This window comes from Callithrix jacchus, chromosome 20 (assembly GCF_049354715.1).
Source record: "Callithrix jacchus isolate 240 chromosome 20, calJac240_pri, whole genome shotgun sequence".
Classification (NCBI taxonomy): Eukaryota; Metazoa; Chordata; class Mammalia; order Primates; family Cebidae; genus Callithrix; species Callithrix jacchus.
This window is the reverse complement of record NC_133521.1, coordinates 37,268,558-37,288,535: the sequence shown is the minus strand read 5'-3', so window position 1 is coordinate 37,288,535 and position 19,978 is coordinate 37,268,558. Positions and strand designations below refer to the sequence as shown.

General features: G+C 40.3%; 1 protein-coding gene across 16 annotated transcripts in view; it reads left to right on the top strand.

Annotated features, from left to right (window-relative positions):
* The window catches only part of LOC128930282 (uncharacterized), a 968,777-nt gene that overhangs the window by 833,983 nt on the left and 114,816 nt on the right, over positions 1 to 19,978 (top strand). For all 16 annotated transcript variants that reach the window (XR_013530207.1, XR_013530218.1, XR_013530219.1 and 13 more), the window contains one exon: positions 5,463 to 5,553. Coding sequence is in view for 3 of the 16 variants with exons in the window: in XM_078357820.1 (XP_078213946.1) it covers positions 5,463 to 5,553 (91 nt within the window). In the remaining 13 variants the exon portion in view is untranslated. The remainder of the gene's footprint in view (positions 1 to 5,462; positions 5,554 to 19,978) is intronic.

The following is a 19,978-nucleotide window of genomic DNA, read 5'->3' as shown; positions in this document are numbered from 1 at the left end:
TTTTAGTAGAGACAGGGTTTCACTATGTTGGCCAGGCTGGGTCTCGAACTCCTGACTTTCTGATCCACCCACTTTGGCCTCCAAAAGTGCTGGGATTACAGGCATGAACCACTGTGCCCAGCCCATTAAACTATACTTAATGGTGGTATGGGGAAGATGGTTAAGGATGGTCTCAGTGTCCATAAGGGAAATATTGGGATACAGAAGAGTATTGGCTCCTGAGTCTAACACTCCCGGCTTTGATTACTATACTTCTTTCCAGCCGTGTATTTATGGCATCTTGCTTCCTTTCCTGACTTCATTGTTCTTATCCATAGAATGGAGGTAGTAATGTCTCAGTCTTAAAGTTTTTCTGACAATTGCAAGCTCTCTTGTGAGTAAGAGAGTGACTGGCCCATAGTCAGCTCTGATGCGTTTTAGTTACTATAATCATCACATGTTATATAAAAATGTGGGTTGGGGATGTTTGCTTTGCATAGGAGAGACAGTCCCACAAGAGTGTAAACTCCTTTGTTTGGGAAGAACGCAGGAGTTAGAAACAAGAGAATAAAAACAAGTTAGAAGGGAAGTTTTGGTGAGTTGAGGCAGGAAGCAAAGCTTCCTGAGAAGGGCTGGTTTGGGTTGCTGTTTGGAGTGCTGTCTTCCAGTTGAGCAGGTGAAAGACAAACAGAGAGAGATGGAGAGAAATACAGAGACCAAGTGACAGACAGCAGCAACTCGAGGCAATACAGAACTTTCACACCTGAAACCATTTCTGAGACCAGAAATGGCTGGTGACCTGTGGAAGATGACCAAGCTGTGTCACAGACCTGGTGAGCTCAGACAAAGTGCTCTGTCCAGGGAGATGGGGCAATGGACTGATATTAGGAAGAGGTATGCGGTCACTAAGGGAGCCAAGCTGAGGCAGGGTGTGACTCAGGAAGGAGCGGGACTCAGTGCCTGGACTGTGTATCCATCTTTATATATTCAATGCTAATCGTGAAGTGTGTAGTTAATAAAACTTTTTTGAACTAAATAGAAGATGGTACCTGGCATGGAGATATACTCATGGTCCAGTGAGAAGAAAGATGGGAAGATAACATGCAAACATGCAAAGCAAGCTGATGAATCTAAAAGCAGCCTAAGAGCCAACCAAGGCCAAGTGCATTGGCGATGCCATTTGCCTCCCCTCCCCCACAGTTCCTGCTTTTTCATATATTGAGAAACCAGAATTTGTGGAAGTCTCCTTCCCAATTCAAGGAAGCGTCAATAACTCATATTCTCACATCAGGGAAGATGATATGGGAAGATGAGTTATTATTTCAACTTATCTTACTGTATAAATTGTGATAAATTATTTTTGTTATTCTATAAATTGTGACTTTTATAAATTGTGATAAATTTCATATAACATAAAATTTACCATTTTAGTTTAAAGTGTACAATGTTATGCAATCATCACCGCTAATTTCAGAACATTTCCATCACTCTAAAAAGAAATTACTTATTTCCCAATTACTTCCTCCCCATCATCCACTGGCAACTACTGTACTACTTCATGTTTTTGTGGATTTGTCTGTTCTAGACACTTAATATTTGGCCTTATGTGTTTGGCTTCTTTCATTTACTAGAATGCTTTTGAAGTTCATCCATGTCGTAGTGTGTATTAGTGCTTCACTCATTTTTATGACTGGATAATCCATTGTATGGATATTCCACATTTTGTTTACCCATTCGTTGATCGGTAGACAGTTGGGATTTTTTATTCTATGTGTTTGATGTTATGAATAATTCTGCCATGGCATGTGTCTATTAGTGTTACATGGATATATGTTTTTATTTCTTTTGGATATATATTTAGGTGTGGTATTGCTTAGTCATATGGTAACCTTGTGTTTAGATTTTCAGGAAGTGACAAAATTTTCCACGGTGGCTATAATATTTTACATTCCTCTCAACAATGAATGAGGGCTCCAATTTCTCCACATCCTCACCAATACTTGTTGTATTTCTTATTTCTTTTTAATTGTAGCCATCCTAGTGGATGTATACTGATACCACATTATGGTGTTCATTTGCATTTCCCTGATGATTAATAATGTTAACCATTTTTAGGTGCATTTTAGCCATTGGTATACTTTCTTTAGATCAATATCTACTCAAGTCCACGTCCGTTGTATGTATTTTAATTAGATCATTATTTTATTGTTGAGTGTTCATCATAGATTCTGGATTCTAGACCCTTATGTGATATATGATTTGCAAATATATTTATTTCCTTCCATCTGTGGGTAATCTTTTTTACTTTCTTGATATTGTCCTTTGATGCACAGAGTTTTTTATTTTGTTAAAGTACAATTTATACATTTTTTTCTTTTGTTGTTTGTACTTTTGGTGTCATATTTAAGAAACCATAAGATAATCCAAGGTCATGAAGATTTATATCTGTGTCTCCTTCTAAGAATAGTATGACTTCAATTCTTATATATAAGTCTTTGATCCGTTTTCAGGTTTTTGTATATGGTGTGAGTTAAAGGGTTCAGATTTTTTCTTTTGTTTGTGGGTGTCAAGTTGTTCCAGTACGATTTGTTGAAAAGACTATTCTTTCCCCATTTTGTGATCTCATTTACCTGGTTGAAAACCAATTAACCAAAAAAAAAAAAGAAAGAAAGAAAAAAAGAAAACCAATTAACCATGGATATTTAGGTTTGTTTCGGATTCTCAGTTCTATTCTGTTTATCTATATGTCTGTGTTTGTGCTAGTACCACAAAGTTTGATTAATGTAGCTCTGTATTATGTGTTAATATTAAAAGTGTGAGTCCTTCAACATTGTTATTATTTGTTTTTACAGACTTTTGGTTATTCAGGGTTCCTTGCACTTCCACATGAATTTTAGGATCATCCAGTGCATTTGTGCAAAAAAAAAAAGCAGTTATAGTTTTGATAGTTGTGCTAAATCTATAGATTCATTGGGGACTAATGTCATTTTAACAATATTTTCTAGTTTTCCAGTTCACAAATACGAGGTGTTTTTTTTTTCTTCTTTTTTGAGACTGAGTTTCGCTCTTGTTACCCAGGCTGGAGTGCAATGGCACGATCTCGGCTCACCGCAACCTCCACCTCCTGGGTTAAGGCAATTCTCCTGCCTCAGCCTGGGTCATCTTTGACTTCTTTCAAAACTGTGTTGTTGTTTTCAGTGCAGAAGTCTTATACTTTCTTGGTTAAATTTATTTCCAAGTGTTTTACTCTTTTTGATGCTATTGTAAACAAAATTATTTTCTTAATTTTTGTATTGTTCATTGCTGATGTATAGAAGTAGAACTGATTTTTATTTATTAATCTTGTATCCTACAACATTCCTAAACTTGTTTATTAGTTCTAATAGTATTTTTAAATAGATTCTTCAGGATTTTCTCTATATAAGATCCTGTCTTCTGCCAATAAAGATAGTTTTGCTTCTCATTTCAATCTGGGCGCTTTTTCCTTTTTTTACCTAATTGCTTTGACTAGAACTTCCAGTATACTATTGAATAGAAGCGGAAAGAACAGATCTCCTTACCCTATTTCTTATAAATAAAATGTCCAGTCTTTCAGTGTTAAGACATTAGTTGAGGTTTTATTTAAATAGAAACTCTTTGTCAGGTTGCGGAAGTTCCCTCCTCTTTTTAGTTTATTGTGTGCTTTCAACATGAAAGGTGATGAATATTGTCCGATTCTTTTTCCGTATCTATTGATATGATACTGTGGCTTTCTCTCCCTTTATTCTATAAATATAATATATTACATCAATTGATTTTTAACCAACCTTGCATTCCTAGGATAAATTCCAGTTGGTAATGATGTATAATTCTTTAAATAGGCTGGCAGATTTGATTGGCTAGTATTTTCTTGGGGATTTTTGCGCTAGTGTTTACAAGGAATATTGATCTATGATTTTCTTCTGTTGTTATGTCTTTGTCTGACATCAACATCAAGGTAATATTGGCCTCAGAATAAATTGAGAAGCATTTCCTCCTTTTCTATTTTTTGTAAGGTTTGAGAAGAATTGATGTTATATGTTTTTAAATGTTTGGTAAATTTTACCATAAAGCCACATGATCCTCAACTTTCTGTTTTTAGAAATGTTTGTTGGATTGTTGGTTGGTTTTAATTATTGACTTAATATATTTACTTGTTATAGGTCTCTTCAGATTTTATATTTCTTCTTTAGTCAGTTTTGATAGTTTGCAAGTATCTATAAATTTGTTTTATCCAGGTTATCTAATTTGTTGGTATATAACTGTTAAGAATACTCTCTTTTAATTCTTTTTTATTTCTGTAAGATTGGTAATGACATCCCCACTTTCAATTATTATTTTAGTCATTTGAGTCTTCTCTTTTTTCTTGGCTAATCCAGCTAAAATTATGCCAATTTTGTTGATCTTTTCAAAGAACCAACTTTTGGTGTCATTGATCAGGGTTTATTTTTGAAGGGAGGTTTTTACTTTGTAATATCTGCTTGCAATTTGAGGGAGATTATACTGGTTTCTGCAGTCACAGATGTATGGTTCTGTAAGGTGCAGTGTTTGAAAAGTGATACCTCTGTATTTGATGAATGGAGTAATACATATGTTGACTTACGTAGAAAATTCTCCCCCTTTTGGTTAAATGATGGTGGCTACATTCTGACAAATGAAGCCTTGAGCAGGTAATAAGGAGAACTCGTTATAAAGGACACTGAAATGTTTTGCAGTCATTTTAGGGCTTATATTTTCTGCTAAAAACAAGTTAAAACATATAAATCTCCAAATGTAAACAATTCCTTTATGTTGTCATTTTTTCTCAAATTCTTCCTCAGTATTTTATTCTCTATGTATAGCACCCCCCCACACCTTGTTTTTTTTTTTTTTAAACAGAAGGCCCATTTCATCTTAGCCCACAAACCCGTAGAAGTCTCCCTGTGGGAGGTAAAACCAGAAAAGAAATCCTGACATCCTGACTTACAGCTACATTGCTTTCTCTTTTCCAGAACTGAAACTTTACACAGCCTGCTCCTCTGCCTCATGACCTGATCTCTGTCTAGCAAATTCTTACCCATCTTCTTTCATCTTTCATAATAGAGAAGGGTCAAGAATGCTGGACTTGTTTTTGCCAGAAGAATCGTTATGAAGAGCATAAAGCAGGTGGACCTTGATCTGCTAATTACAGAAAAGCAAAGGCATGGTCTTGTGCATGAGGCATGTCAGTCATGCGTGAAGGATGGTCTGGGCAAAGAGTCAGTGACAGGAAAAGCTGGATTGAGAACAAGACATCACAGGATAGCTAAGATCTGAATGTAAAGTCTGAAATTAGCTTCATCTCCCTGCCAGATATACATGCATGGGTGCATGAACATGTGCACTCGTGCAAGGACACATACAGATTTACAAAGGTTTTCCTTTCATACGAAAACATATGAGTACCTGTGATCTGAAACCACGTTCTTTTACATTTGTCTTCAAAGGAAATGGAAACGAAAGCAGAATGGAAGGAAGTGAGGCCCTCATCCTTGGAGATATTATGGAGTCTCCACAGACACTCCTTGAAGAAATCAGGTATGGCTGATGCTAATACTGAGCCTGGTGTTTAGCAAAAGTGAGTCCTACATTTTGTGAGTTGGATTAGGCATGTGTGTTAGATTGTCACATAGACAGCCAGCAGTAATTCCTCCCATTCGTGTACACTCATGCCACTACTTCTATCAAGAAAAGGTGTCTCCTTCCCTTAAATCAAAGCTGTTGCTGTGATTGTTTTGACCAACAGAGTGCAACAGAAATGATACTGTGTCTTGGGAAGCCTGGAAGTTTCCACGTTTGCCTTTTAGAATCCAGGTCTCATTGAAAGAAGCTTGGGATAGACTACTAAAACAAAATGAGAAACAATGTGAAAAGAAACAGTTCATTTGCTTATTTTTATAAGGGCTTAGGTGGTTTGACTTCTTAAAAACATGGGTTTCAATTTGAAATAAAAGTAAAATAGTTGTGTTTGTTAAGTGCTAGATAGGGGCACAACTGCACACTGCCCTGTGAAGTAATGTCTGCATAGCCTACACACAGCTTCTAGAAATAGGCTTTCAAGACTTGGTTAGAGATGCTCTCAAATGTGTATTTGTTTTCGGGATGATGAACGTATTGTTTCTTAGGGAAGCAAAAAGTCAGGACTTGGGTCACATGTTCATCTCTTCTAGTCTTGAATACTTACTTGTATCGAGAACTCATCAACTTCCAAGACAGAAGATCTGTGTAGAACGTACTATACAGAACTATGTAGAACTACTCAAATGGGGAGTGAAGTTCCGACAGAATTCCAGCAGAGCCACAAAATCAGTCCATGTCTCATGCACATTCCATTCTCCGTTCACACTAATCACTCCAAAGGAGAATTAAGGTACTAGGCAAAGCTCATGAACTTTCTCAGGTCTCCTGGGTAAATGTCAACGGACTGTGAAAATTGGACCCTAGTGAAAGAGAGAATGGGGCTCTCCAGAGTCTGACTCACTCCAGCTAAGAAGAATGGGAATGTTGAGGAGGATCCAGGTTCACTGACTTATTTATCCAGGTTTATTCCATTTCATATTCATCCATTTGCTCATTGCATAAACATATATCTGTTGGCCGGGCGCGGTGGCTCATGCCTGTAATCCCAGCACTTTGGGAGGCCGAAGTGGGTGGATCACAAGGTCAAGAGATCGAGACCATCCTGGTCAACATGGTGAAACCCCGTCTCTACTAAAAACACAAAAAATTAGCTGGGCATGGTGGCACGTGCCTGTAATCCCAGCTACTCAGGAGGCTGAGGCAGGAGAATTGCCTGAACCCAGGAGGCGGAGGTTGCGGTGAGCCGAGATCATGCCATTGCACTCCAGCCTGGGTAACAAGAGCGAAACTCCGTCTCAAAAACAACAACAACAAAAACAAAAAACCCAACATATATCTGTTATTGATCAGGTGGAGGCATTGGGAAATGTCTCTAAATACATTAATGCTCATCTTCAAAAACCTCTATAGAGTAAGTATGTTCATCCCCTTTGCATTCAGATTCAGAGAATAACTTTCCAATAGTCCCCCATTTTGCCATGGCCAGAGCCAAGAATCTTTCAAGGTCTTTATATTTCAAAGATCATGTTGACTATATTATTGTGTTACCAAAACTTACACGAAATTGAAACATCTAGTTTCACTTGTATTATAATTTGCTTAGTTTTTAAAAAATTTACTCACTCTTTATAAATAAATTAAAGAAACTGCCTAGTTAGCAAGAGAAAAATCATCATTGTTTAAATACTGTAGCAATATTACTGACTGCAAATGGAAAGGAACAATTAAAATAAAGGTGAATTGTTGGGTTTTGGTTAGATAAGAGGCATTTCCAAGGGCTTGAGCCTAAAGTTTGCTCTCCCTGTTATGAAGGAAAACTTGCAAGTGGAACCCTGACGTCTTAGAAACATACTGACACATGGCTGAGACGTTTTTCCCCATTATTTAAATGAGAAAGAATAAAAGAATTCAAAGGACAATGAGTTCTAAACAGGCATTAGTGACCTTTCTGTGGTATACCATCTAAAAGCACCCCTGTATCACTGTCGGGCAGCTGCACCTGGTGTTTCTTCTCCTCTGAGTTATTTGAACGATCTTGAAGAGACAAACAAAATCCAGACAGATGCCATGCAGTATGAAAAGTATATTGTCATCATGATCTCCAGACTTTTTTGACTACGAACCTTTGTAATAAATTTTGAGCCTACACTCTCTACATACATTTATAGTACCACTTTTTAAAGTAATATATGTGCAATGGCATGCTAGTATTTTATGCATCTTGTAAAGCATACAAAACCATAAATTTTTTTAAGTATATACATTTTTTTCCGAATTACTCAGAAGAAGGTCCTGAGTTATCCCATTTGGGAGACTATGGGTTAAGGTGGAAAGTGCAGGGAGCACAAAAAGAAGGCGCCCAGCTCTCCCAAGAGGATGAAATGGAGCTTCAGACAAGACTCTCTGGAGCAGAGTTCACATGAAATGATTCTGTCATCAGCAAGGCAGAGAATTCAGAACAGAAGGGGCCAACCCAAGAGGGTGTCCATGCACATTACACAGCCTGCAAATGAGGGAGTGGAGAAATGAAATGGGAGAAAGCGGGGAAGAAAGAAAGCAGAATCTGCTCCTGAAGAGCTTTTCAAATTGAGCTGAGCCAAGGGGCAATGGGGAACCACTGAAGCATTTCAGTGGGAGCAATCCAAACTCCAGAATAGCCTTCCTCCATTCTCATAAATGCCCACATTCGTGTACAAAGCCACCCTCACCCTCACACAAACAAGGAGAAGAACTGCCTGCCCACCAAATGATTCACTTCACAGCAATCATTTGTGCAGTCACTCAACACATATTTATTAAGTGCCTACTGTGTGCCATTTGTAATGGGTAGTCAGAAGCAAATAAAACATCAGAGAGGGCTGATAGATAAAAAGCAAGTAAAAAATCAAATTCATTCATAATCAAATTGCAGAAAGAAATAATGTGGCTATGAGAGAATTGGAATAGCAATTGGCATTTGAGAAAGCAGTATCCTGAGGTAGGCTTGTCAAGGAAGGTCTCTGGGTAGGAGACAGGCAAGCCAAGATGTGAGTGAATTAAAATAATCAGTCTGCACAGGTGTTGGGGAGAAGTTGTCCAGGATCTAGGAATGTTTTAAACGTAGAGACTGTGTGAGTATACAAAACATTTGCATAGTGGGGGAAACCCACAAAGAAGCCTAGAAAGCTGAAGTAGAGTGAGGGAGGATGAGAACGCAGATGGTATTTTTTTTAAGATGAGCAGAGACTTGATGCTGAGGAATCCATGGGAAGACAATGAAGGTGTTTGACACAGAGGAGAGAGTCTCACATTACATTTTGATTCCTTAAAAATTTTTTAAAGAGATGGGGTCTTGCTGTGTGGCCCAGGCTAATCTTGAACTTCTGGGCTCAAGGGATTCTCCTGTGTTAACCTCCCTAGCAGCTGGGACAACATGTGTGCACCAAACTGTGCCCAGCTCACATTAACTTTTGAATAGGTACATCTGGCTGCTGGGATGCCTGGTGTTTGTCCCTGGTCTCCTTCAGGGGAGCTGGCTTGGCCTAGGGTGGAAGTGATAAGGAGACAAGTAGACACTTGAGTAAAATATCTACAGAACCTGATGACTGTAAGGGTGGGAAGAGTAGAATTTAGGAAAAGATGCAGAACCCAAGCACATGTCCAGAGAGCCCAAGTGCATAAAACAGGGAGAGCCTCAGCCTCCAGATAGCATGGGGGCGGGACTGTCTCATGTCACATCAACAGTGCGCCTCCCTGCTTCTGGAAGGAGAGAAATCTCTTGGAGGATTTGAGGTGTCCTCACGTCCAAACTCAAAGGTTGGCTGCTTACATTTTTCCTTGTCTCCAAAAACTTATGCATGCTTGATGCTGCTTTTCAAAACAACAGTGGACTTTAAAAAATTCGAATGAAATCTGGAAATGTGGTCTTGATCAGGGGTGTTTTCTTTCTTCACTGGGCTCTGGAGTGACTCAGAGAGAGCTCAATGTAGGCACGAATTATCTTTTCCATCAACATCATTGCCCATAAGGAAGCCACATCTGCAGCACCACTCACAAAGCAGTTTGGGGGACCTCCTGGGAAAGGGGTAGGGTAAACTCCAATTGATTACTCAGGACAGGCCACGCTTTGGTAGGAACTGTCCTCAGGAAGCTGATCTTCAGCCTGATGTAGCTCCAGTATTTGCTTTTTCCCCTGTTTTCTTCTTCTTGCTTCTTCCATTGATCCTAAGTGAATAGCAGTGCTTTGAGCTCTCTCAGAAATAAAAGGAACTGGCGTGTATTAAGCAAAAAGGTACTGGGTACAACTAAGTCCCCAGGTTAGTGGCTTTACATGTCTTACACAGCAAAGCTTCCATGTGGGAAGTATTACCCCTGTGTTACCAACAGGAAAAAGTTTGGAGATGTCAAGAGAGTATCCAAGGGTCTCATGGCTAACAAGTGGTAAGGCCAACAAGACCATGGATAGTAAAATCAACAGTGTACATTTTGATAGCTTTGCCATGTGCTAAACAATGGTTTATGTGGTTCACACACACTGACTTAGATAATCCTCACCAAGTCCTCGGGAGGAGGCAGTAAGGAGAAAAGACCCATGGCACCCCTATGAGGAAAGTGGTCCTATTATCCCCATAGCCTGAGAACACCCAGGTAATAAGAGGTGGGATTTGTCCTCAGCCATTCTGGGTGCACTCTCTGCCCTAGATTTGCTCAAATTTGTACCCTTTTGATTGTACAACTTTGCACACTGAATCACTTAGAAGACAGTAATTCTAAACCCTTTACGAGGACCTTTGGTGGGAATCAGGAATGAGAGATAATTAAAGAAACACTTTCTATAATGAATGTCACATGGTCCCAAGTGCCTGGGCTTGCATGTGTTTGCATATGTTATCCATATGTATACATTTCAAGGGACAGGCAGCATGAGGTCCTGGAGGCTTTTCATGTTCTTATGTGTGAACTAGAACACATGGCTGAAGCTTTCTCTCCTTGGTCCCCTCGCTGTTAAAATGAGGCTAATTTCTTCTACATGAGCTATATCCGTGGAAGTGTTTTATAACATCTAGCACACACAGACATTCAGCAGATATCGGTCCCTTTCCCACTTCTAAGGAATTAGTATGTGAAGAAAAGAAAAGTGGAAGAGAAAGAAATGGACACAGAGGTTTTCCTTTATGTTCAAAATAAAAACACGTACTGAAGACACAATTCCTAACGGGGATTTCAAAATGGAGATATAAGAGAACCCAGAGGAATCGGGCAACGTGTGTGAAAAGAACAACTAGAATAGCACAAGAAATATTACAGTGAAAGAATCTCCTATTAGTCAGATAGTGGGAAAAAGGGTCTGGCCTGCCAATTTGTTTTTTTTTTTTTCGATCTGCATATGCCTCACCCACACACACTGCAGGCCACCCACCTACAAGTATAATAGGCTGTCAGGATAAAGAGAATCCCTTCTGCGGGGGGGAGGGGGGGATGACTTGGACACCCAGACTGTTACCTATTGACTTATTGAGAGTAGAGATAAACAGAGACATAGAAAGAGAATGTCCCCTCCCTCCACTGGGGAAAACTGGCTACTGAGCAGCAGAGACAAGAGGAAGGTAAAAAAATCTAAGTATAACATGGGGAAGAAGATACTGCAGAACAAGAAACCAGGAGGGGAGAGTGTGGAGGGAAAAGACTCGGAGGTGAGGGAAATGAATGAGGTGTACAGGATTCAGAATTCAGGGTGGCTTTGCAGGGATAAGAGTTTTTGGGCAAAAAGGTGTTAAGGAGTTATTGAAAAAATACGGGATAGAATTGTAAACTCTCAAGAGTCTTCCCTTTAAGGCAAAATGAAGTGGAAGGGAACAGGGTATTTTGTGACATCCATGATTACTGACCAATGTAGGATGGCCTCAGGGTAAGGACTTTGTCACATTTGCCTCCTGGCCCCTGCTATCCGGCACAATGAGGACACTGAGTTGGGGCTCAGTTAGTGTTGAATGAATCAGTGCCTATGGCAGAGAGGAGTCATCTTGATCCATGGCTCCTGCTATCCTGCACCATGAATACAGGGAGCCCAGAATCTCAGCAGCAAGGTGAGGGTGGAGGTGGTTGGGTGAGGGAGACAGAAACCCCTGAGTAGCCAGTGGTGTGTGCTGGCACAACGAGCCTTTGCATGCTTGTCAGCTGAGCGGGGAAGCTGTGTGCTCTCTCCAAGAGGGCTGAACCTGCCCAGACCTCTCTCAGTCTCATGCTGAACTAGACTATGTGGCTTTCCATCCCCTCTCCCTCCCACAAACAGATCCTTTGGTTGGTCTGTCTTCTGGTTTTCTCAGAGTCAGCTTGGACTCTTAGTGGTCTGTTTGGGGTTACCAAGATGTTAGTCTAACACTATCAAAGACTGGAGTCAGAGATGAAGGACCCATACTGAGTTCTGATTCTGTACGAGACACTGTGTTTAGAGAAGTCTTCTCCAGTCTTCAAAATAGTCAGAAAATACATGTCTTCTCCAGTCTTCAAAATAGTCAGAAACGATGTTGTGCATGTCCATGATGAATTGCATGAAGATCAGAGAAGATTCACAATTTGCTCAAGACAACCTCGCTAATAAATTTGGTCTTTCTGGGTCCTAAATCTCCTCCTGTAAAGCCACGTGGACAGGCCCTTTTGACATTAGTTGTTTGAGCGGTGACAGGGTGGTAATGTAGGAAGGAGGAAGGTGACGATAATCATTTCCATTACTTTATCATGATAATCCTGACATCATTGTAGATAAGAAATCTGAGACTCAGAGGTTAAATCATTTGCCCAAGATCACAGAGTTGGTAGATTAATCCTGAAACTGCTCCAGAAAACTATTTAGAACGCACCACACTGCTAATACACAGACATAAATAGAGATTGAAGAGTGGGGGGTGAAGGGTTGAGGTTTAATAAAAAGCACACGTTTTCCTCCCACACGCAACATGTGGCATTCAGACAAATTACTACCTTTTATGCGAACCAGTAGATACTTTAGATACGCTGTATGGCCTTACTGCAGCCATTTTTGGGGGGCTTTTCCAGGCCTGTTTATCTTATTCCACCAACTTTGGAGCTCATCTTAGAGGGTAGGAAGGGGCTGAACAAGTCTGACCAGAGAACCAGCCTGGGGAAGAGCCGTTGGTAGCAGAAGGTATATCTCAGCCATTTCATATCGGTTTTCATTTCTTATTGATCCATTTTTTTTTTCCTTTTATAGAAGAGGAGCACCCCTGCAGTCTAGCTCATCAGTGGACTTTTAAAGGTTTCCTATTGATCTGAGAAAGTATTGTCTCAGTTCGCATTATCCCTTTCAGAGACACGCTTTGCTTTGGGGTCATGTTCCGTATTTAGCTTGACTTCCCAATATGGCTTCTTTTCTGGGAGCAAAGAGCAGACCTCTCAGGCCCAAGCTTGCAGATTGATCTGATGTCATAATGCTGCTGACACCTATTTTGGGGCTCCAGGAAGTCTTCGATTCTGAGAAGCAATGGGGAATGTTGGCAGGGGGGTGAGGGTGTAGCAAGCACCTGATGGCTTCATTCCAAAGAGATAAAGTAAGGGTGAAAACAAGAACTTCCATTTAGTGAGCATTTTTTTCTTGCCCCAACCTCACAGCAGCAATGGGAAGAAAAGTTATATGGACATAGAAACTGAGGCTGGGACAAATGTAGTTGTTTGTGCAGACATACTCAGCTTTAGATCGTTTTACTGGTAATTACCTGCATGCTGAAATAATTCGGCAAACACTTCACAGAGCTTGTCTATGGAATCCTTGTCTCTAAGACGAGAATTACGACAGAGCATTCTAGGGGTGCTACAGGGTTCCCATCAGATAGTATAGCTGAGGCCATTTTTAGACTGTCCAGCACCAAGGGCATACCCAGTGGATACTTGACAAATGAGAAGATGCCTTCTTCAACTCATCAGCTTATAAAATTCATTTGTCTCCTCGACCCCTGTCATTGAAGGGAAATCCATTATTCTTTCTAAAACTAACACTTCCCATGAAGTGTAGCTTCCAGATGATTTAAAAAAAATTTTCTGGAAATAGCTAGTTTAGTGCCTGGCATATAGCAGGTGCTCAATACACGTTGGCTATTTCATTTATTCATCCACCCCGGCTCCTGAGAAACTGTACGACCCCTGTCTCCAACATCTGCGAATTTTCTTATCCTTTACCTTCAGACACAATCCTCCTCTCTAACACTCTTTTTTTCTCTTTCCAACTTGTATTCTAGGTTTGGGGGGCACAAGCACAGGTTGCGTCCATGAGTAAACTGCATGTTTCGGGGATTTGGCACATAGATTATATTGTCACCCATGTAATGAGCATAGTACTCAACAGATAGTTTTTTGATGCTCATCCTCCTCCCACCCTTCACCCTCGAGTGGGCCCTGGTATCCGTTGTTCACTTCTTTGTGTCCACGTGTACTCAGTGTTTAGCTCCTACTTACAAGTGAGAACGGGTGGTATTTGACTTCTATCCCTGCGTTAATTGACAAGCACTCTTTATGAACCTCTCTCCAGTTTTCTTTTTTTTGGCTGTACTCCTGGAGCTTCATCAGCACAAGCTTTCCTCCTCGCAGCTCACTCTTTTCTTCTCAACTCGTAGGAATTGCTCTGACTTCTAAGCTCCTATTTCTTCAAGGTTCTATTGACCTTTTCATTTCTTGGCATTCAGACTTGTCTTTCTCAGCCTCTCTCTGGGTTTTTATAATGTTCATTATCCCCTCTTCCTTGACAAAGTGCTGTCCTCTCCTGGCTTCTGGGTCGTTTCACTAGTTCATTCATTTATTCACTCACTCCACTGTTTCTGTGTGCTTTTGTGTGCTGTATGAGGCACCAGAATTAGACATGGTGACTATTCAGGGAGCTTTGAGATACGATGGTGTACTCTGGGCTTTCTTCTCTCTTCTGCCCTTACCTGCTATCCAATCCTGAAGGATCCTTTCAGCCTCCCTACCGTTGGCATCTTCTCTACAAAGACACCCTGACTATCCTTAGACTGGGACAGTTGTTTCTTTTCGTGTTTACCGTTTCCATTCATTCAGCCTACTTCAATCACTGCCTATATCCCTTGAATTTAAATTCTCTGTTTCCGCCCCTGGCTTACACTGTGCGCTCCTTAGGGTATGGAATAGGCAAGGCTTGGTAAGCGTCTACTGAGTTGAATGGAATATTGTCAGTAACTTCTTCCCTTTCTCCCTTGCTTAATCCTTTTCATTCTGTCCCATAAACAGAGACATGCCTTGAGAAGTTCAGTCTTTTCCTTTATGCACTTTTAGGTGGCTTGCTCATTGTAAAACAAGCTGGAAAAGATATACTCTGTTCATTTCATTAGGGTCTTTGGTTATTATCTTGTACACAACCATACAAATAGAAACCTGCTATTCTTTCTCACCCAGGCCCTCATTTTCCAGAGTAGCACTCGTACCTCCTTTAACCAGGAACCTCCTTCACTCCAGTCAGTTATCTCCTGCTTTCACTTCTCAAGGCTGCTATTACAAATGACCACAAACTGCGTGACTTAGAACAGCAGAAGTTTATTTTCAGTAGCTCCAGAAGCTGAAAGTCTGAAATCAAGGTGTTGGCAGGGCCGTCCTCCCTCCAAAGGTTCTAGGAAAGAATCTGTTCCATGCAACTCTCCTTGCAGCTGGTAGTGGCCAGAAATCTTCGGCGTTCCTTGGCTTATAGCCATATTGCTCCAATATCTTTCCTTCTTACTTCTGTCTGTGTCTATATCTTCACAAAGACATTAGTCATTGGGTTTATGGATTTATGACCCACTCTAAATCATTATGATCTCATCTTTATTTCATTATATCTGCCAAGATCTTATTTACACTTAATCTCACATTCTGAGGTTCTGGGGGTACAGGAATTTTGGGAAGAGTCTATTCAGTGTCTGTTCTTCAATCCTTCTTGCTATTGAAATTCGATTCCCCAGTCACTGCCTGATTATACACTTCCAGGCCTCAGAATCATAAAAACAACTTTAAAATGTCCTCACTTCCTTGACCACCATAAGCTGCCTAAGCAGTCTGTTTTCCAATTATAGTTCATGTTAATTTTATTAACTACTTAGAAAAATTATAATCCTGATAAACTATAAACTCCATGGGATAGAAGTCTAATCTGCCTTCTTTATTTCCATTTCCAAGCACACTGCACAGCTTGTGTGTAGATGTTCAATTGCTGTCCCTTGAATGAAGACACTGAGTTGAGCCTCAGTTTTGAGTCCTCTAGCTGACTTTGAAGACTCTTCCATTACCTGTCACCACACCATCTGCTCCTGTCAGCATTTGCTGAGCAAAAATTAGGTGCTCTCAATAAATACTTGTTGGTTGATTGATCAATCCATCAACTGGGTTTCCTGCTCTGAAGCATTTTTAATCTGGGTCTCTGGGGGGGTGAGGTAAGGGGCATAAGAGGGGTAAAAGATGGGCAGTAGAGACACTTGATCAGCACTCCCACCTTAGACCTTCTGGGCCCTGCCCAAGGTTTCAATTCGCCTGAGAATCTACTTCTAGTCCTTCAAGGAGATAAAAACAATGACCTTTGAAGCTATGGAATGGGGGTCCAGGACACGGACATGAAGATTCCTGTGAAGAATATGTTCTGAATTAAGATTCACATTTCTCTGCAGAGAAAGTTGGAGAAAGGCAGGGTGCTGACCTAAGTTGGAGAGATCCCGGTAACCTGTATTCTCACCTGAATCACCAGTGGATCTATGTCAGTGAAGAACGTTTGTGAAAGTTAGGCTGCATGGCCACACAACATCTACCACACCCCACCCTGGCGTGACTTGCACCTGGGTCTTTAAAGAAGGAGGTTCTAAGACTCTGGATGAGGTTGCCCCTAGAATGAAGGTGACACTACTGGAAGCAGCTGTTTCTGATGTAGCTAAGGATTCTGTCGGTTGGCTCCTGCAGGAAATGTTAAATGTCTATCTAGGCTGCTAACAAAAAAAACAGAAAGAACAGAGGAGAGGTTGGGATACCAGTCACTTTACTGTGAAATTTGATCATAGGTCATCACAATTGTTACCCACAGCTAAGTCAGCTCCCCTCCCCACCTTTACCCCAAGCTGATGTGCCATGAAGCAATGAAGTTGAGACATCTAGTAAGTCAAAAGGCATGTGAATCTGCTGTTATTTTTCCGTGTTGGTTTTTCTTTTCTAAGTGTCCTAAGTCACCCATCCTCTCAGCACTTATTTTTTTCAGGGATTACAGAACTAAAGCTGGCTTTATTTTGTTTCAGTTCCCTTGTATCCATTTCAATAGAATCTCTAATACCACTCATTTTCAGATTTTGTGTGCTTAATAGATTGGGAATATGAGGTCATGTGTCCAAAAAGATAATTATCATTCTGGGCAATGATTGAATGGTTTCATTGTCCTCAAAATATATGGCAGGCAAAAAGGACTTTTGTTATGGCATTACCTGATGTGTGTGTGATTCCCAAAACTTCACATGACTCAATTTGCCATTCTAGAATAATAAAAAGTTAACTTTGCTACAAGGAAAGTGGAATTTTAATAGCAGATACATCTGTATTATCAGGAAATGCAAGCTATTCAAAAGTCCTATTAAGTACTAGTCTATCAGATCCTGGTGAGTGAGAGTTTATCACATGTGCTTATTAGTTATGGAAATGTATTAATTTCCTAAATTCTCATCACTTGGAGCTTGGAGGGATGAGCAGCACCCCCATGGATTTCTGCAGTAAAAACATTGGTTGACGACACTTCTTTCACGGCCTCCTTTAATTCCTGAAGCCACAGAGGGCCACAGCTTTGTCCTTTCCTAGTGGAATGTGGATGTGAACTGAGGTCATCATTCCCACAACTCTTTGAATCCCAAAAGGATTGACACAAAGGATTCTGGGAAAGAATGTTGAGCTTCAGCCAAAAGCAGGAAATAGGAAATGCCAAGAACTAGGTGCGTAGATTAAATGATGACAAGCAACCTAGAACTTTCCTCTTCATTATTTCAACTCATCAAGAGTTGATTGCTGCTGAGTTCAACATGGGTGTCCAAGAGTGGCCCCACTTAGAGGTCTGCCTCATCTGTGTGGCTGTGTAGCATCCGTGGAGCTCCAGACTTGCCACTGCTCCTGACCGAACCACAGCCACACCCAAGACAATAGGGCGCCGTGGATGGAGTTTATGTTGCCATCTCTGGCCAAGGATATTTTATTTTCTATTCTCCTCCTATCCCTTCCTCAACATCCCCTCCATCTCTCATCACTAACATGTGTCAATGTAGCATTAATAGTTCAATAATAATCAAAGATGAGACCAATCAGCCAAAAGACTGGATGTAGAGACTCACATGTTTGAATATGAGTCTCACTGCATCACTTACCAGGTGAGCGACCTTGGTAAGTGACTGAAAACCCGCCCCTGCACCGTCAAGCCTAAATGTCCTCCAATGGAAAATAGATAACAATACTGCCTAACACAAGCTGAGATTAAAAATGTCTGTACCACATGCCATATTCCAGGGGCATGGTGGGAAAATGGCCTTTGCTGCTTGAACTTTTGAACCGTGTGCTCTCATTGCAATGATAATCTAAAATAAAATTGATGAAGCACTTTCTGCGTTATCCAGATGGCTCTTTATATTTAAAGAACTGGGCCAGGTGTGGTGGCTCGTGCCTATAATCCCAGCACTTTGGGAGGCCGAGGCAGGCAGATCATGAGGTGAGGAGATTGAGACCATCCTGGTCAACCTGGTGAAACCCTGTCTCTTAAAATACAAAAATTAGCCCGGCATTGTGATGTGCACCTATAGTCCCAGCTACTCGGGAGGCTGAGGCAGGAGAATTGCTTGAACCTGGGAGGCAGAGGTTGCAGTGAGCTGAGATCGCACCACTGGACTCGAGCTTGGTGTCAGAGCAAGATTCTGTCTCCAAAAAAAAAAGCTGCCCTTGCACTTTATTTTTATTTTTTATTTTTTTAAGGAAAGAAAAAAATAGGAGTGAAGGAGAGGAAGAAAGAGGAAGAAAAAGAGGGAGAGAGAACGGAAATGTTGCTTTATTCTAAAAAAAACTGGGTATTAATAATGTCCAATCAATATTTCATTTAAACCTATGAGTAGGTGTGATGTGGTATTGACAAGAATGTATATTTTGTGTATTTGAAGTGGAGAGCTCTATAAATATTTATTAAGTTTACTTGTTCCAGATCTGAGTTCGAGTCCTGGATATCCTTATTAATTTTCTGTCTCATGGAGTCTAAGTCTCTATGTATCTGGGTGTTAGGATCGTTAGCTCTTATTGTTGCAATGATCCTTTTACCACTGTATCTTTGTTGCTTTAAAATCTATTTTATCAGATGCGAGAATTGCAACTCCTGCTTTTCATTTTTTTATTTATTTTTTCTCTCTATTTGGTTGGTAAATCTTTCTCCATCCCTTTGTTTTGAGTCTTTGTGTATCCTTGCATGTGAAATGGGTCTGGATGTAGCATACCGTTGGGTTTTGGCTGTATCTTTTGATTGGGGGATTTGGTCGATTTAAATGCCAATGCTTGCGAACCAAGTTTGCACTCTCTAATGCTAATTTGATCGGCTCTACTAGTGAAAAAAGAATAAAAGGGAAAGTAAAACGATGCACTGCTGTCAAGTCAATGCCAGTGACGTCATGGTGCCTCGTATTCATGGGGAGCAATTGTGAGACACTTGAGCCATCACACCACGTGTAGGCATGGTGAACTGTACCTGTCCAGCAGCCTTGAATACTGCTTTCGTGTAGTAAGTTTTGAATCAGTTTCATCAAAATTATATCACCTGTTGCATTTACTTAACTATGGCTTTGTTTACATTTAATTTATTATTAATTTATTTTGTAGGATATTAAGAGCCATAGGCATTGGGTGGTAAAACAGAATTTTTCTTTCCCAATGTTTTTTAAAAATCATACTAAGAAGAATATGTCAGATTTTCGTCTGTACTTTAAAGGGATTCTGTGCACAACTAAATTGGAGAAGCATTCCAATAATGTACATGAAATTCTACATAGTAAATAACCCATAGAAGATATATAAGAAGTGCTGGGTTTTATTTTTGGGTGTGTGTGTAATGGTGGTGTATGCTCAGCACGGTGGAGGATAGGAAGAATAAAAGAATAATGAATAGTCATAAATCTGTCTGTTCATCACTTTTTATGTGCACCTAGTAATAGACTAAGGAAGTTGCTTAGATTAGCTTCCTAATCTTCATTAGTATTTGAAAGCACAGGATATGCTCCACTATATTACATTGCCTTCCTGCCTTCAAGGATCTGACAATCTACTCAGAAAAGGATTCATGTGTAGAAACAATTCATCTGGGGCTACGAATGTCAAACGCAGAAAGAAAAAGGTATATATGAGCTCTAAGAAGAGA